The sequence below is a fragment of the Enhydra lutris genome, unplaced genomic scaffold (genome assembly GCF_002288905.1).
Source record: "Enhydra lutris kenyoni isolate GAN:26980312 unplaced genomic scaffold, ASM228890v2 scaffoldscaffold4, whole genome shotgun sequence".
Lineage (NCBI taxonomy): Eukaryota > Metazoa > Chordata > Mammalia > Carnivora > Mustelidae > Enhydra > Enhydra lutris.
Genome location: NW_019154088.1, coordinates 20,481,952 through 20,504,447, shown reverse-complemented (window position 1 = coordinate 20,504,447; position 22,496 = coordinate 20,481,952). Strand labels below are relative to the sequence as shown.

The window sequence follows — 22,496 nt, the reverse complement described above, 5'->3', positions numbered from 1 at the left end:
GTGAATGGCTGAGCAAACACCACATTTTTGAAACTGCCAATCACTTTCTACCCTATTTCTAAGAGTTTCACGTACAATTCATTGTAGCTTTCTTCCAACAGGCCCACTGCCCTGACTCAGGAGGCCTAAGAAGTGAATAATGAGAGTTCTCTAAGCCCATACCAAGCATTCCCCTAGAAGGAATGATGTCCTCAAGAACTAACACTCTTGGACACACCTCTGGGAACCACTGGTCAAAAACATTTCCCATGGGTATCTCAAAATAAAATAAAACTAAATTTTAAAATGGGGAGGGGCGCCTGGGTGGCTCAGTAGTTGGGCATCTGCCTTAGGCTCAGATCATGATCTCAGGATCCTGGCATTGAGCCTGTGGCAGGCTCTTTGCTCAATGGGGACTCTGCTTCTGCCTCTTTCTCTCTCTCTCTCTGCTCCCCCACCCCCAACTCTCTATCTTTCACTCTCTCAAATAAATAAATAAAATCTTCAAAAAATAATAATAAAATTTGGGGAAGGGGGATAGACATGCAGAAACATTTCCCTTTCTATTTTATGGAGCTTCACATGGTGGAAAGAAAAAAATGAGAAAGGAAGACCCAGAAAGCAAGGGAGTGGAAAAGCAGCACAACGGGGAAAGAGTGAGTTAGCCAATGTCAGACTGCTATGTTGTCTGGGTTATACTTTGTACTACCCTGCTACTTAGGGAGTCATCTTCAGCCAGTCTGTGTCCTTTTACATTGATCTTTCTAAGCCTAACCAAAAATAAAAAGGAAAATTTTGTTTGTACAAAAAACCAAAATGATGTGATTTTACTAGGATATTTACTTTATCTAAATAAATATCTTGTCAATATTAATGTCTATATTACAATAGGTAGTATTTATTTTGTGCTAGCAAATAACAGTTCAGGGTTTCTATTGTCTCTGCCACCAGCAACATTTAATAAGCCAATTCCATTTTCTCCTCAGACTCTTTGAGAAATATTATCAGAATAAGATGGCTTATCTTTCCAACATTTCAAGTTTAAATTGTCTGAAGATTCTCTTCCTTTCTTCAGCTGTTTACCCTCAGTGTTCAGCATCTGCAGAATCAGACCCCAGAGTTAGATTAGTCCAGAGAGTTTCTAATTTCGTGAACTCTCTAGTCTGGCTTGATTCCTGCCCCCTTGGGATATACAAGGCTGCTTCTGGAGTCTTTCTAAACACATGGACTGTTGTATAAGGACATTTCAGTGATCAGAGTTTATGACTCAGAGCTTTTAAAAGTCCGAATTCTGGTATCTGTTTTACATTGCCTGCTGGACAGGGTTTCGGCCTCCTGCTTCTCTCCACTTCACATTATAGAAACTAGATCCAATAACTGATGAGACAAACATTTGCAAATATTGTGTTAGATTATGATAACAAGGTATTTTAAAGAACACAAGAATAAATAATAGGGACAGAAAGGTTAATGAATATTTGGAAATCATTTATGAATTAACCAATATCAACTATCTACTATATGCCACAAAATTTCACATTCTTCCATTTAATCTTTAAAGTAATCCTGTGTCATAGACATTAATTATATCCATATTAAAAGAGAAAACTGAGACTCAGAAGGGTTAAATCCCTTGCCCAAGAGTCCCACTGCTAGTAACTCTCACAGGATTTGAACTTAGATCATTTGACTCCTGGTTCAGAATTCTTTTCACTGCACCACTCTGTAGAAAAGACTAGTATATTCTATTGTTTGAAATTTGTCATCCATTGTCTGTGATCCACCTTATAATGTAAGTCTTACTAAAATAAGTTTTTATTATAGTACAATCGCAAAAAATTATCTTGTCTAGAAAAATAAAATTGAGACATTGTACCTATTCTTAGGGTCATCTCACTTAAGCAACAACTGAGAAAGGTGGAATCTCTAGAGACTTGATACTATTCCCAGGTTCCTTTACAAACAGGAATAAACCTCCATCTAATGCAGACTACTCAGTTGCTCCCTCCTTTTGAACTAAATGGGGCCATTTTACCGAGGAAGCTGCTAATATGGCATCAAGCTATTAATGGGAAAAGCATTTACTTTAGATTAAGAACAGTGTAAAGTAGAGCGGGGGCCCACTATGACTGGCTATTAGGGATGTTAATTAAATATTTATAATGTCTAAATTAGCATAGTGAAAGCTCAATTCATCAATTTGTTCTGGTCTGTTTGTAAGGGGAAAAAAATAACTCCAAATGCCCCTGAAGAAAGATGCTTTGTGAGTCAATAGGAAGATGACTGAACAATTTATTATGATTGTGGTAAACTTTTTATTTTGATTTTATTTAAAGTTACTTGTTGCAGCACCTTACCTTAAAGACCATTTACCACAGTCAATATGCTGGAGCGCCATGCATTATTCATTGTTATCCAATGAAAAATTTGCTAAGGTGCTTCAGTGCTGAATGTCTGATTGATTCATTGATTTCTTGATAGTAACTTCCAAAAAGTAGAGGCTGGGGTTTAACATTGAGAACTGGGGCTAGAAGCCAGAAGCCCTGGATCCTTCCTCCATTACTAACAAGCTTTCTGAAGGACCTAGTTTTCCAAGCTTTGAAATTATATCTTGCTAATAGAGTTGTTTTCAGGCTTCATGGTTAATAATTGAGAGGAATAGTTGGATCTTCCACTGAGAATGGTTAAGTATGTGGCTGCTTTTCCTTCTGTCTAGTGTCAGGAAGCCAATAATATTAACACCTAAATGCCCACAGCCAGTGAATGCTTAATGAGTGTATTTTCTGAATTCCATTAGCTTTAAAAAAAATTTTTTTTTTTGCCACATTTTATTATGGGAAAGTCCCAAAAGGGAAAGGCCAACTGTCCAGCCTATTTTCAACTGTAGATGAGACTGACTGGAGACTTTTCATCACCAACACTTTAAATGAAGTTGTCTGTCACTGTGTAAAGCTCATCACCATTCACGTGTTTGGATAAACATAATTATGGGAGAAAAGTCTGGAGTTTTTACAAACATGTTCTCCCCACACCAGACTAGCGGTTTCATGATCACGCTTAAAAGAATGTATTTTTTACCCAAAACTAAAAATTTTAAAATAAATCTTTATAAAGAGGTTTTAGTTTGTCTTGGCTATAAGAAACTGTTTTCCCTTCTATCTTGTAGGTTTTCTTTTCCTATAGAGAAGCGACCAGAAATACAGTTTGACCCCTCTTTATATGGGTGCATCTGATCCCTCTTTTTTCTTTCCTCCTTCAGACAAGCTGGCCTTCCCTAGAGGGAGAGCTGGCGTGAAAGGGTTAAAGGTTCTCTGGTCAAAATGACCCAACAGAAGGAGCCCGGCCCAGAGCTGAAATCTAAGTGCTAATGACCGCTGCCCTTCACCCCTCTGCTGTCCACCGGCCGGACCTGCGGCCGGGCGGGGGCCAGGGCTGAGAGAGGGCACAATGTTCTGCATTTAACATTTGAACTTCTCCTATGCAAGGCAGCAGGCCGTTTTGTCCTGGGGTCGCTGACCCTGACTCCCCCATCAGCTGCCCTGAAACCTTAATTGAATGACAGATGGTCATCTTCGAGGTCGCCAGAAGCTGCGTGCTGCCAGCCGCGCGGGGGCTGCGGCCCCAGACCCCAGCGGTCCTGCCCCGTCTCTGCCAGCAAGGGGCGGGCGGCAGAGGCAGCAGGCGCCATGGGGAACACACACCCGGCCCACGGGCACGGCTGGGTCGGTGGCACAGGCCGCGCTCCGGGAGGAAACCAAGGCCTCAAAGGCCCACGAGGGGGCGGGGGGAAATCGCCGGATGCTTCGCCAGCCTTGCAGGCCGAACGCCCACGCTAGGCCTACCGCAGGGCGCTCCCGCCCGCAGACTGAAGGCAGGTCCAGCTTAGGGCCCCGGGAAGCGACCACGGCGGGACCGTCTTCTATGCGGGAAGGCCCAGGTTCCAACATCCTAGGGGCCCCAAGCGTCAAGGTCTGGAGCCTGTGAGGCCTTAGGCCAACAAACCAGTGTCCAAACGCAGGACGCTCATCTCTAGGCCTGACCCGCCCTCCAGGGCCCGCAAGGAGACCAGGAAAAGGCCAGATCCAGCGCAGCCAGCCCTGCCGCATGCTGCCTGTCCTGAGCAGCCAGGAGCACCTTCGCGCTAGCGCCGTTCCTAGCAGGAAACCATCCGAGCCTCGCTGTGTCTGCGGGCCTCCAGCCTCCCAAGCTAATACCTGCGCGCTGGAATCTCAAAACCACCCCACTGCGGGAGCTTTCAGGGCTCTAGGGTAAAAGACGGGCACCCAAAAAGGCGCCCGGATGCACCACGTCTAGCCGCGTTGCCACAGCAGCCTGCCCGCGCCGTAGTGTCTTTTTTTTTTTTTTTTTTTTTTTTAAATAAAAGCTGCGAGTCCTACAATTACTAGGATTACAGTGAGCGGGTATTGATCTGCAGCCGGCATTGTAGGATCAAGCAGGCGGGCGGAGGCAGACATCTCCGCCCCCACCCCTCGCAGCCACCTAGTCCAGCAAAGTGCTAAAAAAACGTTTCTAAATGTTTGATTTCAGACGCACCAACAACACCTGCTGCAAAAGAATGACCTTCCCCCCTTCTCCTACCCGCCAGAGCGGCCACACCTCCTCCCCTCCGCCCGTGGGCCTCCGAGCCCGGAGCCAGCTACGCCGCCACCTTCAGCCCTTTTTTTTTTCTTTTTTTTTTCTTTTTTCTTTCTTTTCTTTTTTCTTTTCTTTTCTTTTCTTTTTTTTTTTTTTTTAATTACTGAGGGGAAATATACACATAAGCAAAAAAAAAAAAAAAAAAAAAGCCTCCCCGGCAGGCGCGAGAGAGGGTGGTGAGGAGGCCAGCGAAGGCGGTAATGCAACCCTAATGCACAGATAGCTGACATCAACTTCCGTCAGGCAGCTCCTGAAGATCGAACCTTTCGATTGTAACTGGGACAATTTGCATAGTGATTCCCTTTCAGAGCTTTCCCGGGTCCATAACAAGCCCAGGCAGCTATTCAAATGCAAGTTGCAATCCCAAATGCGAGGCTGGCCTGACCAAAAAGAGCCATCCGGCTGCTGGGAGAAGCGAGACCCGTGCTCTGGTTCTGATCCTTCTCTGTTCTTCCTTTTTCTTCCTCTTCTCCGGTTCCTGATTTAGCTGGGAGCTGTTTATTTATGGCTGCAAATGTGTGTGTGCGAGGGAGAGGGAGAATTGATCTTTGCCTGGATTTAAAGATGGAGCCGAAGGCGCTGGAGGGAATTTGGGTTTGTGCGTCTGACTCAGACCCTGCGCGCCAAAGGGGGCCGCTTGGCACCGAGCCCGAGGTCTTTCTTTCTGGCACCCCTCACCTCGCGACCCTGCAGGAATCCGCGGGCCCAGGAGCAGCCTGGCTGACCCACCTGCCCCGGGCCAGGCTGTCAAGAAAGGCTTCATGGAGGGGGCCAACACGTCCCCGTCTTTAAAATGAGCACAATAAAAGGTATCACCTGCGACATGTGCGGATTATTTTTTTTTCTTGGTGTTTACTGACGCGGGAGCGGGGTGGGGCGGCTTATAGTTCTTGCGGAGGGGGGAATCAGGGGGCCTGAAATTAGGCTCCCCAGTTTCCCGGTTTCTTTCACATTTGAAATTATGCAGATTGACTCTCGCTTCCCTCCCTCCTAGGGGGCAAATCCTCCAACACGAACCTGATCGCTTGTCACAGAAGCAACTTGCCATGAAATCCGCTAATGCGCCGCGACTCGCCCACCGGGGTAAGCCAGTTTCACAGGCGCGTGCGGGGGGGAGGGGGCTGGGTAGGCCGGAGCTGGGGCTCCAGGGGCCCGGCCATGCCGGTCCGCTGCTGAGCTTGTAGCCACACAAACAGGGTGGGAGCTGAGGGCGGAGGGCAGAAGCCGCGTCACGGCCCGGGAGCCAAGCGGGGGCGTCCCCCTCGTGCCTGCCATCCCAGCCACTGCCGCTAACCGGTCCTCCTGGCGAGTTTAAAGTAGCAAATGAGGGCTGGGAGGAGGCCTCCCAAGCAGAGTGTAAATATCCCGGCGTGCCCAGCTGGGTGGCCGGTACACGAGCGCGTGTCTGCGGCTTGTGCGCGGTTCTCCTGCGAAGCAGCGAACGGCGGCGGAACGGCACCTGCACTGGTACGCGTTATGGAACTGCGGCCAGTGGAATTCACATACCGGGGGCAAATCCCCCGAATGGAACTTGTCTACACTTCCCTAGACTGCTTCCAGCTTTCTGAATCTCCCAGGTTGCTCGGTTGTCCCTCCAAAACCAGTCCAAACCTGCTAAAGATGATCACAGGCCACTTGCAGCACTGACCATTATCTCCGTGGCAGAACCAGCTCCTCTGGTCAGAGAGCAAAAAACGGCAGCTAAATTTGTGTCTTTTCTTTCTTTCGCTTTCTTTCTCTCTGTCTCTCTGTCTCTCTCTCTCTCTCTCTCTCTGTATTTTTAAGTGATGAGAAAATGTAGGCTTCTTAAACCCACAGAAGCAGCCAAACACACATTTGCCAATGTTCTCTACTTATATTGGTTCTGCTGCTGGAAAGCCGTCTGTCCATGAGCTTTTTCGTTGTACTTGTTTTATGCAGAGCACTAGAGATGTTTTTCTCATTTGTAAAGTCTTTGTATCTTAAAAAATATATAGAATGCTTTCCTGTTCGTTTCACAATAGGTTTCTTAAAGACCAGATAGGTAGGGGGAGTGTTTGGAATTGAATGGTGAAAAAAGCAGACTGGAGGATACAAATAAACCCAGTGCAAATTGAAAACAAATTGAACAGATGAAATGATTATGAAAGAAGATGAGGGAGTTAACTAGTCTGGAAAGAGCAAGTTTGGGGTCTGAAGTGTCCAGATTTAATGACCATAGGTAACAAATCGAAAAGAATTAAATCTATGCCTTTGCCTGTGTATGCACTACCAAAGAACACAGGTCCTCCTGGGTATCTTGGTCAAGTGCAGGTTTATTTTGAGACATTTCAAGGGACAGGTCAGTTTGGGGATGCTTTCCTAGTTTTTCAGCAAACTATAACCAATTAGGTGACCTTTAGTTCTGGTGGAAAACAATTTAGAATTTATTTCTGGTTGTAGAAAAAAAGTGAAAATTTTAATGCCCTGATAGTTAATAAATTACAGGTTTCTAAGGGGTTAATTTGATATAAATAACCTAATCTTCAATGAGCACAGAGGGAGGAAGGTAAAGGCCTTGGCTACAGGAAACCTCTCTGGTGGTGATGAAGCTTTGTGTGTCTGAGGGGAGTGTGAGGAGGCTCTGAACCTAGCTTTGGGTTTGTTGCATCCCTCTCCCTCTCTTAAAACAGTAACTCAAGATGTAAGTAAAAGTGTTTTCATTTTTTATTGATCCTGCTAACATCTTTCATTATCCAGCATGTAGCCACAGCAAATTATTGCTCATTTGATACCGAGAATTCTATTGACCATCACTTTCATTGGAGAGAGAATTCTAACTACTCCGCCGCTTTATAGTCAGTCAGAGCTAAGGCTGAGGACGTTCCTCTGCTAAAACTGAAGTAAATTGAGCCCTCTGCCTCCAGGAATTGATGGAGATGTGTTCATTACATTGGGCCACGTGAACATGCATAGAAATCTGCTTTTTACTCTGCCGACCTTGCCCCCATTCATGCAAAAGGTCAGCCCCCTTGGAACAGATCTGCCGACTTGGAGAGCTAGGCATTCGTTTGCCTCTCTTGGATCCCTTCTGGCAACTTCCTTCCATCTCTGACCAGGGTTGGGGTGATGGAAATGATGCAGTGGAAGCATGATCCTCTGGTCGATCCTGTGCTCAAAACCAGCCCAATTTGGACACCTACAGAAATCATTAAACCTCCCCGTTCCCAAAAAAAAGAAGCCTCATAAAAATATCCGGATGATATGGTCTGGATATTATTTCCTAAATTAAACTGACCCCCCACACACACACCAAGACCCCACCTCATCGGAGAGGGCCAAGTCAGGGAGGTGGGAGCTCCGAGATTAGCGTCTGTTCTCTTTTACTGTTGGCAATGGGCGTCTGGAAGAGAATGTAAAGAAAAGGCAAATCCTGCTCTCATGCCAGCAGCGGTACAAGAGGAAGCTGGAGCCTAGTGAAGGTCTGACCTTTGACCCTCAAACCTGCAGCTCTGGGGCTCTCAATGCTGGAGAGGGAGGCCAGTCGGGAAAAGAGGTTGGAGAGAAGGCCCGGGAAGGGAAAGGAGAAGTCGAGTTTGTTGGTGGCTGATTCTGCCTTGACACGGGAAGGAGCTGGAGCTACCACACAGCAGAGGCCACGCGACGCCCCAACCCTCGGTACGCTTTCCTCCTCCCAAAGGCTGCTCCTCAGACCCCGCCCGGTCAGGACCCACGCGCCCTCGCCTCTTCCCTTTGGACGTCTCCGGGAAAGGTGCCCTACTTAAGGGTGCGCTGGCCGGGCGGGGCAGGAGCAGAAAGCGACATCGAGCCGGACATCGGGAGAAGGCTGAGCGGGTGGGGCTCGACTTCTAGCCCGGTGACTGCGCCCAGCCGGGACTGTCAGATTTCCAAGGAACACGCAATCCATACCCGCTTCACCTTAAGCCCTCGACCCCAAGAAGAGGCCAGAAGACCTTGGAGAAGCCATGTCCCCGAGGACTTCGTAGAAGAGATGGTTGGGTTGGGTTTCATTTCCGCAACCTCTAGGAGATAAGTCCTCTCGGTTCCGGAACAAAGGAGAGCCAATTAAAGACTTTAACAAACGCTTCCGCGGTGTGTGCAGCCGATGAAACAGCGCCAGCTCCAAATCCGAAGGCGCATGGGACTCTAAGGGACCAGGCTTGGTATTTTCCTAATGGTGCTAAGTGCGCGTGAAGCTATTCACACTCTCTCGCAGGCGGCGCTCCATGAACCCTAGCGCAGTTGGGAGCCACTTTGTTCTAGAACAAGGCAGTGAACGAGTGGGAGCGTGCTCTGGGCACGCTGGTCTCTGACCCAAGAGCAGCAGCTGAGAGATGAGGGTAGAATCTAACTAGGCTACCGGGGATGAGGAGCTGAGGGAGGGAAGTTTAAGCCGAGATTCACATAGTGGATTTTTTTTTTTGCATTTTCTTTTTGTTTTTAACGTAGTTAAATAACCCCCCCGCGTTGGTACAACCAAAGCGCGCCCAATAGAATCGTGTTCCTCGTATGCGCGCACTGCACCGCTGGCCACACTTGGAGAATCCAGCCCACAGAGGTTTCCGAAACCCCATTTTCCTGATTGCAGCCCAGACTCTGGAAACCCACGAGCCTTCAGGGGAAGGGAGCCTGATTCTGGCCAAGCAGAGGGTCAGGCGCACACACTCACCAACCCATACAGGCACACAGGACCGCAGGCTGTGCTTACTGGGATGGAAGATCCAGGGTGGCTGGGTGGTGATCTGGGAGGCTGTGACTGAGTGAAAGCAGTGTCATCCTTAGAGTTATTTAAGAGAACAAGATCTGGGACCTGGATTTGAGTTAAAGAAGTTAGGGGCATGGGACACTTGGCCCAGCATTTCTTTGGATTGAAGTGGAACTGAGAACTGAGGAAGCCCAGGGCATTGCTGCAAACTGGCGATTAGGAAATATATTATCCTTGCACACAGAGCTGCACATATCTTCTCCAATGACGAGCTCATCCCTGAGCAGGGGGGTCTCTGGCACCGTCACTGAGCGTCACAGCTGCCCTTTCAGCCTCTTCCAGGTTTTGCCAGGCAAATGAAATGAGCAGAACTCCATAGTAAATTATTTTGTTCAGCCTTCTGTCTTTTTATGAAAATAAAAGGCAACACTTTGTCATTTTTAATCATATAAGCAGACAATAAACCTAATTTCGTTATTGATTTTTTTCCAGAATCAAGTGATTTTGTGCAGTGTCTGTTGTGTTTCCTTTCCAAGAAATGGCCGCTTGCTTGCTGGTAGATTGTGTGGGTATAACGCTAAGTCTATGTCAGCCCTCCTGGCGATTATCTGAAACATGCAGTTGATTGTGGACTTTGAAGCTGGATAGCTGAGAAGCATCTCTTCCTGGATGGCAGGAAGTTTGGTTTTTGTCTAATTATCTAGATAATGGTTTCAACTGGGCTGCCCCTAGAGCCCTGGGATAGATTTAAGGTTCTCAGCTGGTGCTTTCCTGAGTTTTGGCCTCAGAGATTCACTTTGTTGGTTGTTGTTGTTTTTTGTTTTTTCAAAAAAAAAAAAAAGTCAAATAAATAAAAGTAAAAACAACAACCCAAGATTCTTACTACTGTCAGGGGCCCAGATGGCACTGTGAGGAGCATTGGCAAGGGGAATATACTCTCCCTATTTGCAAAGTTCCAAGTCTGGGAAAGGAATGCCACCTGAGCTTTGGGCCACTGCAAAGGCTCAGCTCAAAGTGTCAGGGCATGTCAGGGCCTAGAGAGTGTTCCCTCCACATCCTGAGCTCACTTGCCTTTTTCCTTTTTCAAAAACAAGATTATTTGATGTCAGAGCAGAATGGAGTCGGCACCTTTGTGAGAAAGTCTTAAGGCACAGAGAGGTGAGCCAGGCCTCCACCTAACTATAGAAGGAGGAGAAGGAAGGAAATGAGGGGAGAAAGCTGCACAGAAGAAAATAATAAGAAGTGAAGAGGGAAGAAAAAAGAAAAGGAAGGGAGGAGAAAATTTAAAAAGAGGTGGAGAGGAAAGAATAGAAGAAGGAAAGGGGGAAAGAAATAAAAGAAAGGAAATAGGAGAAGTAGAAAAGATGGTGAAGGGCAGGAAGGAAAAAAAAAGGAGGAAAAACAAAATTTAGAAGAACAAAGAAAAAAAATTAACCCATCCTTCAAAGGGAAACTATAATTGACCTGGAACATATAGTCAGCTCCAGGTGGCTCCTACCCCCTCCTGAAATGGAGAACAAATGACAGTCTCAAGCATAGATTAAAACCCCCCAACTTCCTACTCGAACCCAAAAGACTAAACTCAGGACCGCGATGTGAGGGGCGACCCACCCACTACCCTAGCATCATCTGCTATAAGGAGGCCCGTATAATCTGCTGGGAGGGGTCGTCCTCTCCTCCCCACACCCCACACCGCCCCTCCTCCGCCTCCACTTCAAGGGTCTCAGACCCACCCAGTGGGAGGGAACCTGGCGTCCCTATGCCCTCCACAGGGGGATGGAACCTCGGGCCTGCGAGTGACCCTCGGGCTTTGACCTTTCCCGCCGTCCTCCCGGGTCAGTATTTAACCTTTCGCTCCCGGGTTCCTGGTCCTCGGCTGGGGAGAAAGGGAAAGTGGGTCGATATTTGGGACCAGCGGGGAGGAGGGGGGCGGCGCCTAGACCGAATTACTCGTGGATGAGGCCCAAACCAGAGCGCTAGCTCCTCTCCCAACGCTTATGAAACTGAGCCTCCAGGATCCCGCGCTTGCGGGGAGCTGAATGCCAAGGCCCAGTTACACCCGGTGCCTGGTAAAGAGCCTGCTGAGGCACGGAGGAGGAGAATGGGCATCATTCCCAGTTTTTTTAACCTGTTTAAGCAGTTTCTCTTTATCCAACCTACTTCCCTCTCAGAATCCCCGTTCGCATTTTGGGGATCCAGAGACCCTTAGCCCGTTGTACTGGAGGCGACAATGCGGTATCAGACTTCTGAGCCCCCTCAAGACCAAAGTGTTTGACTCCTCTCTGGGAGTGGGTGCCAAGAAGACCAGTGAAGAAATCGGCCAAAGTCTGGGCTGCCGGGCTCCAACGACAGCTTCACTGTCCCCTCTGGGAAAGCAGACATCAGCCTAGCTCCTGCTCCATTCCACTAACTTCCAAAAGCCCCCGCAGCCAGCGCCCCAGAGGGCTCTCCCAGCGGGGATGGGGGAAGGTGGGCAGCAAGCCGGAGGCTACAGAGGCCAGCGGAGCGCCCCCCACCCTCAGCTCCCCGAGGCTTGGGGTTTTCGCGGTCTCCCCAGCTGGAGCCGGGGCCGCCAGGAGCCAGAGCGTTAGGTTCAAATGCATCAAGACTCTGAAGTCATTTATCCGGTTTCATAAATAATTTTCTTATTACACTTAAGCCCGATTCCTGCCCCCTTCCCATTTTTATTGCGGGGTTTCAGCGGCTAAAAAGTTTCTAAGTCGTGTGGGCCGTTGTTTTCCTTTTTCCATCATTAACATCATTAATATACGCTATCAATAACCCTGTCGTTCCGAGCCGAGTTTCACGGTATTGATCCACGCAGCTATTCATCTCTGCCATGCAAGACACGGAATAATTTTCGCATTACAGTAGCTTGGATTTGCTTTTAATTCATATTTAAAGCTGCAACCGGCTCAGTGGAGCGCTCTGCGAAAGACTAGAGGCGCCTAATTAATAATAAGTTAGAAACGAAGGAAGGCACTGGCGAATAAATAATTAATACAGACATCTATGTCTCTTTGAATATTGCTCCTTTAAAAATTTAGACTTACCAGGACCATACTGTAAGTCTGCAATTTATATTGTGGGGATGATTTAAGAAAGCTATTTTTTTTTTCCTTGAAATACAATACTAAATTATTTACAGTGTTTTGCAAACCTAAGTTCCTTCATTAGCTAGCCCCTCCGGTTTGTTCCTTCCAGGTAGAAAACACCCTTAAAAAAATAAGAAGAAGAAGCACTGTAAAAATCATAAAAAATCTCCCAACAAAAACCGCTGGCTGTGATTAGCTGCGAGTGTCAAGGGTGGGGGCATATTGGCCTGGAGAGTCATGTATGGACCCTAGTTCTCCAAGGAGTTGGGAGCTGCCATATAGGGGATTTGTTAGGGAAGGTAAACAACAAAATCCAAAGTACTGAGCAGCGACTTTGGGCATCTGCTGGTGCCGGTAGGGACAGAGTTTTAAGTAAACTCAGAGTCCTCAAAGAGCCTATGGAAGGGAGGAGGCTGGGATTTGGAATGTTCCTGGTTCTCCCCCAATGTAAAATGATAATAATAACAATAATAATATCGGGATTTCTAGGGAAAGATTATTGAAATACAGGACTGGGTTGCAGGTTAGCCAGGAACTACAATAGGTGAGGAGAATCTACAAAATACAAATGGGTAGAAATGACTGAAAATCGGACACAGTTTTTGTGTGAGAGAGACTAGGATTTGTTTGCAATATTGTTAGCAATATTGATTTTTTTTTGTTTCTTGGATTAATGTATGTTAAACAGAAAAATACAGGCATTAGTCAAGTACATTATAATCATCTATTGTTGAGAGCAAAATTTCTTCCCCAGGTGAGTGCCAGAGACTTGAGAGGCAGTTGTAGGGACCTCAAGACACTGAGGCTTAGGTTGGGGCAGCCGGAGCCACCAGGGGCTGGCAGTGTGGGGAGAAGGAGGCGGCTTTACCTCCAGCCCACTCTTCTCTACCTTTTAGAATTACAGCTTTGTATTTAACAAACCTGCTCCCCAGGTGTGTCAGGCTTGACCTCTCTGCTGGGTTAAATAATGATTAGAGAAGATGAGAGGTGGAGGTATTCTTGGCCACCCGGGTCCCCCAAAATTCCTCACCTCCCCCTGGTATCTTCCCCACAGCCTCCTAGCTCCACCTCCACGTGTCTCGGCCTGGTACCCATGGGTACAACATTCTCAGGTCTTGACCCAGGGTTATGGGTTCCCACATCCCAGCGCTGGTAGCCTGAGGTCTGGCAGGCTGGGTGGTGGGGGGTGGGGGGGAGGTGCCTGCACAAATACATGCAGGTACACACAGGTTACGCCTGAAAAAAGACACAGGAGGTGGAGAGGGAGACACAGGAGCAGCTATTGACAAACACCTGCAGACCCAACATGGACCCCTGGACCTTGAGTGCCCACAGGCTCAGAGAAGCACACCTCAGAGAGAGGACGCATACACACACACACACACACACACACACACACACACACCCCAATCCCTAGGGATGCGCCACCCCTCAAAGGACCTGCCTCCTAGCCCGGCTTTGGTAGGTTGGGACCCAAGGCTGTGTTCTCAGCTTTCCTTCTCAATGCCTCTCCCAGGCCCTGGGTCACCACATTGATGTGGCAAGATCTTGAGAGGCACGTAGGCCCCCGACACACAGGTGAAGGTCTTTGCGGAACTCCAGTGAAGCTAAAGGGCACGGAGGATCAAAGGGGGACGAGAAAGTGAGCTTCAGGATTAGAGGTCAAAGTTCCGAGGGAAATATTTCCGGGCACCTGAGACTTCATAATTCTGTGCCTGGATGGCACTCGGGCCAAAGGCAGGCGCGCTCGCCCACAGCACAAGGGGTCCCATACTCTGAAGATGGGTTCCCATGCCAGTCACGGGAGTGATGGGATCAGGAAGCCGAGACCAGCAAGGCTGACAGGGCCAGATGGGCAAGAAAAGAAAGAAGAATGTGGAAAGTATGAAGGGGAAAAGAGAGACGCAGGAAGGGAGGAAAAGAGGAGACTAGAGAAAACAAAAGACTCGATGGGGGCCCAGCAGACCGTGGAGAGAAGCACAGGCAAGGGGTGGAGAGCCCAGAACACCGGCGTTTCATTTTTAAATCTTCTAGGTGTCTGCGGGTCAAATAAAGACAAGGGCAGTAACGATTATTCTGTTAAATCTATGGTACTTGACTGCGCAAACACTAATTGATTAGACACCAAAATGATTTGTTTAAAGAGTTTTCCTTCCCAAGTGCAGCTGTTCTCCGGTCCTGGTGGAGGTTATCCTGAGAGGCTGCGGAAGAGCCCGCCAAGTAGGCTGTATGCCCGACCACAGAACCCGCAATCTACACGGGGTAGGGGTGGCTGGTCCAAGCCTCTCCTGCCTCAGATTTGCGGCTGGGCCGAGACCCGCAACTTCCGCCCTTCTGTTCTTCAGGGCTGGAGGATGGAGAGCCCCGAGACCGTCGTGAGCCGACTTTGCCCTCTGCCTGCCTCCCTTCGCTCCGAGTTTTGCTCATTTCGGGCCGCTTTGATCTATCTGCACTGTAAGGGACGCTTCTCCCTTGCTCCTGTCCTCCCTAGCCCCTGGCCCTTGTACCTTCTACCCTGGCGTGGCTAATCCAGAACGGAGCCCCAGACGGGCGAGACCGAAGAGAAGCCTCAACCATGGCCCCAGAACTGAAAAAATTCATCGCTCCCCCGCAGCCATTATAGGTCTCCTTTGTAATAGACTTCAACCGTATAGAGATAAGATCCCGAAAGAAAATCCACTGAAGGGTTGGTGAGAGAAGGCCAACTCTCCCGGAATAGAGCTGACTGCGTCCAACGCCAGGTCCTCTGGCCGGAGCACCTCCCGGAAGCTTTGGACAATATCCTCAGAACACACCATCTCTCTTCAGCGCTCTGAGCCTGAGGCCTTAAAAAACCCTCACCAAAGTGAAATGGATTTAAGCTGGAAAGAAGCCGCCTCTAGTTTACATAAAATGGCCCAGGAGAAGAAGTAATCAGAGACGCTCAAGGACCGGTCTAACATCCTGAGACTGCTGCCTCTTGCATCTCCCAGAAGGCAAACTTCGAATCTTCTAGAACCCAGAGTCAGGGGGGATTGGGTAAGAAACCCAGAGAGCCCTTCACCAGCCATCATCTCTTTGGGATTTAGAGAGGGTGGGTAAGAAATGCAAAGAGAGTGCAAAAGTACAGAGTTATATATATGTATATATTTTTCATACACATACATACTTATGTCATGGGCAAAAGCCATAATTTAGGTTGTTAGGTTTTCTTTTTTTTACCTTAAAAAAAATAGAAAAAGTTTAACCTAACAGATGAATAAAAACTACATGCTAAATAGAAGATCAGAGATTACCAAAGAGAGCTAGAATAATTGGTTACCACTTCCTCGGCCCCCAGAGAGTAGGAAGAAGCCATTGACTAATTAAAAAAAAAATTTTTTTTCAATAGTGAATCACCAGGGCACTTTGAATTTTATGGGTGTTCTATTCTAAGCTAACAACAATTTTCTGAATAAAATTTTTGCAGAGGTGTGAAGAAGCACAGGAGAAGCTGGCAGGAAGCACCCAGGATCAAATCCTTCATCTCATAGTTATCAAGTTCCCTACTGTTGCCAGACACCAAAGAAATGGTTCCTCACCAGGAGGTTAATTCTAGACATGCTACAGGCATCAGAAATTCTGGTGAGTTCCATTCTGAGACTCTGGCCGAGGAGTCAGCCTCCCCTTAGAGCCCTGGATGGGGGACTCTGCCCTGACACCAGGTTTGCTGTTTGTGCAGTCAACAAATGGGAAGTAAACATTTGATGGCTCATTTCTTTGGAATAGTCCTGAAAACTGGGACTGGGGGGTATATTACACCTCTATTACTCACCAAAAAAACTAAGGCAGGAACTCTGAAACTGATTGAAGATTCTGAGAGAAACTTGTGTGGCCAGCATTTGGAAAAAAATGGCCTTATTCTCAGTCTCTATTCTAAATATGGTGGAGTTGCCTGGCAAGCTCTGGTCCACTCAGTAGAGGAAGGATTATACCTGCCCAGGCACCACCACCTGACATTTACAAAATAAGCGGTCTGAAATCCTTGTTTCCACATTAAAAATATTGCCAGTAACAAGCATCCAGTCCATAGTCATATTTCCTTTTTTCCTAAATATATACACAAATGTAATTTTATGGTGGTGATTGACCCTATTTTTCTTTCTTTAATTTTCCTGCAGCTACTCAAAATCTAACCAGCTTAGAGTAAGCCCTCCCCTCAAACATCTTGGCTGTTGTAAAAAAATTGAACAGCATCCTGTAATTGCATACACTGACCAACCAAGTAGTTTTAAGGGACTCCTCCTTGGGCTCTAATTCCTCATAATGCACCTACTGGATACCAGGCATTGTGCTGGCACTGGAAAGGGGAAAGGAAGGGAGGGACAAAATGATGAAAAGCTATCCCACACCTCCAGCAGTTGGCAATCCATCAACTCTCCTTCCCACACATACACACAAGTACATTCACCTTTAACTAGGCCTAAGAGCATCCTTCCCACTCATGACACATCCTTAGTAATGGGAAAATTTTCCAAAAGGTCAAATAAGAATACAATGTTTACTTAAAAATCACTGCAATTTAGTCAACTACAGGTAAACAATGGTAATGAAAGGCATGAAAAGCCAAGAAAGATTAGGGAGATTTGCAAACCAAAGCAAGTCCTGCACACATATTAACTCAACAAACATAGATCTTTCCTTTGGCTTCTTTAGGGACCAACACTGAACCAGACCCTCCTTTCATGGGGCTTGTGGGGGCAGTGTTGAACTCACCTGAACTCGGCCATCTTTAGGTAAGCTCCAGGGGCCCTGCTGGGAACCATACGTGAAGGAGGTTTCCAGGATCAAGTCCCTAATAACTTACACAAAGAGAAAACCATGAACAATTTGTGCACTTAGTGGTATTTACTTCTTTCTTTTAACAAACTGTCTTTTGGGAAGAGCGTTGTCATAAGGGCAAATCAATCCTTTCAGAGGTGATTAAAATGGGGCGTGTGGGGGAGACACAACAGTTTAGCTCAAAGGTAGCCTGCTACTGAAACCCACTGTTCGGTCTTATATGAGAGGTACATGCTCTTTGTTACAAGAAAAGAGAACCAAAAAATAAGAAGGAACCAAGGATGCAGCTTCCCAACAATATACTGTGATCCACTAGGCAGAAAATATGTTCTATGCTTTTGTGTTTATGTGTATGAATAGTTAGATGTAGATCTAAGTTCAAATAGAGTAATTTTGTTTTCTGAGCTCCTTTGTGTCAGTGTGTTCCACACACACACACACACACACACACACACACACAATTTTTCTTCTCTGGGGGCCTTAAATTCCTAAATGTTCACTGTGCAGGTAGACACCAAGTCTACAGAGATGGATTCCCATTTCCTGGGCCTCTGTGGGCATTATTTGGACAAGATAGGAGTGCCTCTGGTGATGAAGCCAGGCAGATTAGCCAATCCCAGCACATGGCCGCCGCTTTCAAGGAGAAGTCAGGTTGGACTGTACCCACTGGCCTTGACCTACTTGGATCATGATGTTGCCCTGATTGTGCCAGGGAACTGGATAAAAAGATGAGCCTGCTCATGCCTTAGCTGGTGGGAAATTTCCCCCAAGGATTGGTTGGCTCAAGTGTCTGCCTAGGGTACACAGTCACCACTACTCCCACCACCCCAGCGCCGGCCTTTCCTAGGATCTAAGAACATTTTCAGCAGAGACACTGTTGGTGGGCTCTGATTCAGTAAGTGCCCCAGGAAAGGAACGTACAGTCTAAGTTTGGCCCAGCAAAGGCCACACACACTTTGTTCCACATCAGATCCAGCTACCCAGGCTCTGAGAGGCTGTCCCCCATTGTGACCACAGCTCGCCCCGGGCTGAGGCTCTGCGCTGACCCGGTCGTAACTGCCAAGGGCTGGACAATGGGCACATCTGTCCTTTCTCTGAGGGATGAAAGCACCTAAGCAGACAAGGCTCTGCCTTTTGTTACGGATTTTTTTTTCCTTTCTTTTGTAAATGAAAGAAAGCCTCGGCATGTGGTAGCCGGGTGTACGTCCCACACTGGGGGCCTCCCCACGCGTCCCCGCCGAGCCCAAGGACCGGGTTCGATTCCAGATTGGAGCGTGATTGTAGGAAGCGGACAATTATGCCCGAAGCTGAATTGATTTTCAAATCTGGAGGCTTCTCGCGGGGACTCCGGGAAGAGGGCGTCCCTACGGGCCAAGCGGAGACCGGCGCGCCTGTTCCACTCTGCCGGCGTCAGTCCTTCACGCAAGCAGCGGCCTCCAGGTGCTTTACCAGGAGGGCCGTAGAGGAACCGCAGGAACAGCCCAAGCCTCGGCAACCCCACCAGCACCCAGAAATTGAAGTGGGAACCCACCAGGGCACTCACCACTCCCAACACACACACACACACATACACACACACACACACACACACACACACACACACACACAGAGTCATTCTCGGAGCAGCACCCCGCCTTATTATCAGCTGAGATGAAGAAGGAGCCAGGCGGCATGGGACAACGAGGTATGGCCAGGGCCAGAATTCTTGGCTTGAGCGTTCTCTTCTCTGGCCCGAGGAAGTGGAAGGGTGGGCAGAGGGTCAACAGTCACCAAGCTGACCAAGGCATTTAAGATATTTACTTCTCCTCCCTCCAAAACTGCCAAGCACCTGAGGATGGGGAGAAGGAGGGCTCCCAGAAGCCCTCTGGGAAATACAGCTCGGTGGGCCAGAGTGGAAGGAGTAACGACACGGGCTGAGGCTCTGAGGGCAATCTACACCAAGAGGTAGCAGCTGGAGAGAAAGGTGAGGACTTTCCAGTCTTGGCGCACCACCCGGGACGGGAGTCCGGCAAGTGCTATTGGGTGAGAGCCCACCCGAGCATTAAAGCCGAAAGGGGCGCCAAGTCCCCTGGGGTTGCGTTGGCTGCCCCAGGTCGCGCTCCACGCCAGGCCTTCGCACGTGCGCGCCGCTCCAGGGCCATCCGGCGCCGCTATTAAGGCGCGGGCCCCCCCCACCTTCATCATTTGTACAGGGACGTCACGGGCCGCGCGCGCGGGGGCGGAGGGGGCGGGGCCGAGCCGCGCGCTTGCGCGCTGAGCCGGGCGGGCGTGAGGGCGGGCCGCGGTGGCGGCGGCGGCGGCGGCGGCGGTGGCAGCGGCAGCGGCGGCATCGGCGGCGGCGGCGGCGGAACCGCGGCCACAGAGTCTGCAACAGTAACCGAGCCATGGCTGGAGCTGGCCAGCGGCGCCGGCAAGCAGCAGCCGCGGAAGACGCGCGGACTGCGTCAGGGGAGCCGGGGGCCTCAGAATTCTAAGGAGGGGGGGGGCGGGGGCCGCGGGGGGGGGGGGCGGGGGGCGCCGCGCTCGCCCAACGGCACGGATCCTTTTTGGAAATTAATATTTAAAAAAAAGCCGAGGACGCAGAGGGGAAGGTGGGGGCGAGAGGGAAGGCGAGACACACAGAGAGGGAGACAGAACCCCACAGTGAGAGGAAGGAAGGAAGGCAGGCAACAGTCGCCGGCAGCCGATGTGAAGACCGGACTGCGTGCGCCCTTAGCCGCCTCTGCCCGGCCTCATCGATGTTGTGTCCGTCGCCCGCTCGCCCGGATCACGATGAACGCGCAGCTGACCATGGAGGCGATCGGCGAGCTGCACGGGGTGAGCCATGAGCCGGTGCCCGCTCCTGCCGACCTCCTGGGCGGCAGTCCCCACGCGCGAAGCTCCGTGGCGCACCGTGGCAGCCACCTGCCTCCCGCGCACCCGCGTTCCATGGGTATGGCGTCCTTGCTGGACGGCGGTGGCGGCGGCGGCGATTACCACCACCACCACCGGGCCCCCGAGCACAGCCTGGCCGGCCCCCTGCACCCGACCATGACCATGGCCTGCGAGACTCCCCCAGGTATGAGCATGCCCACCACCTACACCACCTTAACCCCTCTGCAGCCGCTGCCGCCCATCTCCACCGTCTCGGACAAGTTCCCTCACCATCACCACCACCACCATCACCACCACCACCCGCACCACCACCAGCGCCTGGCGGGCAATGTGAGCGGTAGCTTCACGCTCATGCGGGACGAGCGCGGGCTGGCCTCTATGAATAACCTCTATACCCCCTACCACAAGGACGTGGCCGGCATGGGCCAGAGCCTCTCGCCCCTCTCCAGCTCCGGTCTCGGCGGCATCCACAACTCCCAGCAAGGGCTCCCTCACTATGCCCACCCGGGCGCCGCCATGCCCACTGACAAGATGCTCACCCCAAATGGCTTTGAAGCCCATCACCCGGCCATGCTCGGCCGCCACGGCGAGCAGCACCTCACGCCCACCTCGGCCGGCATGGTGCCCATCAACGGCCTTCCTCCGCACCACCCCCACGCCCACCTGAACGCCCAAGGCCACGGGCAGCTCCTGGGCACAGCCCGGGAGCCCAACCCTTCGGTGACCGGCGCACAGGTCAGCAATGGAAGTAATTCAGGGCAGATGGAAGAGATCAATACCAAAGAGGTGGCGCAGCGTATCACCACCGAGCTCAAGCGCTACAGCATCCCACAGGCCATCTTCGCGCAAAGGGTGCTCTGCCGCTCCCAAGGGACCCTCTCGGACCTGCTGCGCAACCCCAAACCCTGGAGCAAACTCAAGTCCGGCCGGGAGACCTTCCGGAGGATGTGGAAGTGGCTGCAAGAGCCGGAGTTCCAGCGGATGTCTGCGCTCCGCTTAGCAGGTGAGCTGGGCGCGTGGGGAGATAAGGGATTGAGGAGGCTAAAGAGACTGAAAGAGGGAAGGAAAAAGAGCTGGGCACGCATATCCCATCCTCCTTTCCCCAAGGGGAGGTGGCTAGTTCCCTGGGCCTGGTAGAGCTAGCGACGGCTCCTAGGAGCAGACCGTCTCCTCCAGGACTCTGTACATTGGGCTGTGGTAGGCTCCGGGAGCTCACGCGTACTGCCTGAGCGAATGCGGGGACGCATTTGTGCTCTGAGACTGTGCTGGAAGCGGTCGCCACCAGAGGCTAAGAGAAACCCCCGCACCTGGCCGGACACGGTCTGTGCGTCGCTTCTCAGTTGGGCACTCCGGGTTTGGGAAGAGGGAGGCGATTCTTGCATGGAACTGTGCGCAGATACTGCCCGCTCATACCCCCGGCACATTCCCGGGAGTTGGTTTGGAGCGTGCCGGAGCTGCACGCCTACGTTTGGCTGAACTTGGTGCGGTGACTCCCCCCACACACTTTTTTGGCGCGAGGCAGTAGTGGGAAGGATGGGGAACACCCTCTGAGAGTTCCGGCAGAAGGTTCTGAAGCCCCCGGGAAGGTGTGTGTTTGGCGCCGAAGCTGTTTAAGAGTTAGCAAGCACTCTGCCCTGGTAACCGGCTGTGGAAAAGAGAGGAAGGCAGATAGTGCCAAGGTAAGGGTGAGGGCGGAGGGGCAGCAAGGGAGCTTACAGCTGAGCCCAAGGACCTCTTTTTGCTGCCGACTCATTTACGACTTCATATTTCGTTTTGTTCCTCTGCATTATGTTTTGAATGTATCCCCGTGTATGGGGGTGGGAGTGTGAACATGACCCCCAAGTCTTGGGGCAGAGGTCTTCCGGCCCCAAAACCCGGGAGTTAAGCTGGAAGGTCTCCCCGGCTCGGCACAGACAGCGCCTATCCTTCTTAGCCTCTCTAAGCCAAGGTGCGTGGAAGGCTCCAGGAAGCTGGTTGAGGGGACAGCTTAGCCCAGTCTGAATTACACCAGATATTTCAAGCTGATTCCGCGACCCCTGAGGGCAAAGGACACACGGGGAGGTAGAGCCAAGGGCAGCTGAGGGCGGACACGGTTTGATGAGACCCTGCCGACTTGATTGACTCCTGGGTCGGTGCTACTCCCCCCGCCCCAGTCTCAGCCTGGTGCCCTGGCCTGAGTCCTGACCAAGAGAAAGGTAAAAGCCGGAATGAGGGTTTGTTAATTAACTGATCGTTCTCCATTAATTCGTCCCTGGAGAATGAGAGACGGTCAATCCGATCAGAGCCGGGGGCACTGAGCCGTTTCACAGTCTAAAATCAAAGCGAGAGGCCGAACCCCCTCCCCCACCTCATGCGGGCCAATGAGAAGCTAGAGGGAGGCAGGTGCCCGCGTGCCAGGGAGCCTGCCG

At 50.3% G+C, this 22,496-nt stretch overlaps 1 protein-coding gene across 1 annotated transcript in view; it reads left to right on the top strand.

Annotated features, from left to right (window-relative positions):
* The first annotated feature begins 19,986 nt into the window (after positions 1-19,986).
* LOC111140668 (one cut homeobox 1) overlaps positions 19,987-22,496 on the top strand; it is a 36,840-nt gene continuing 34,330 nt past the window's right edge. Inside the window, exon 1 of the mRNA XM_022492876.1 lies at positions 19,987-21,091. Coding sequence (XP_022348584.1) covers positions 19,987-21,091 — 1,105 coding nt within the window. The remainder of the gene's footprint in view (positions 21,092-22,496) is intronic.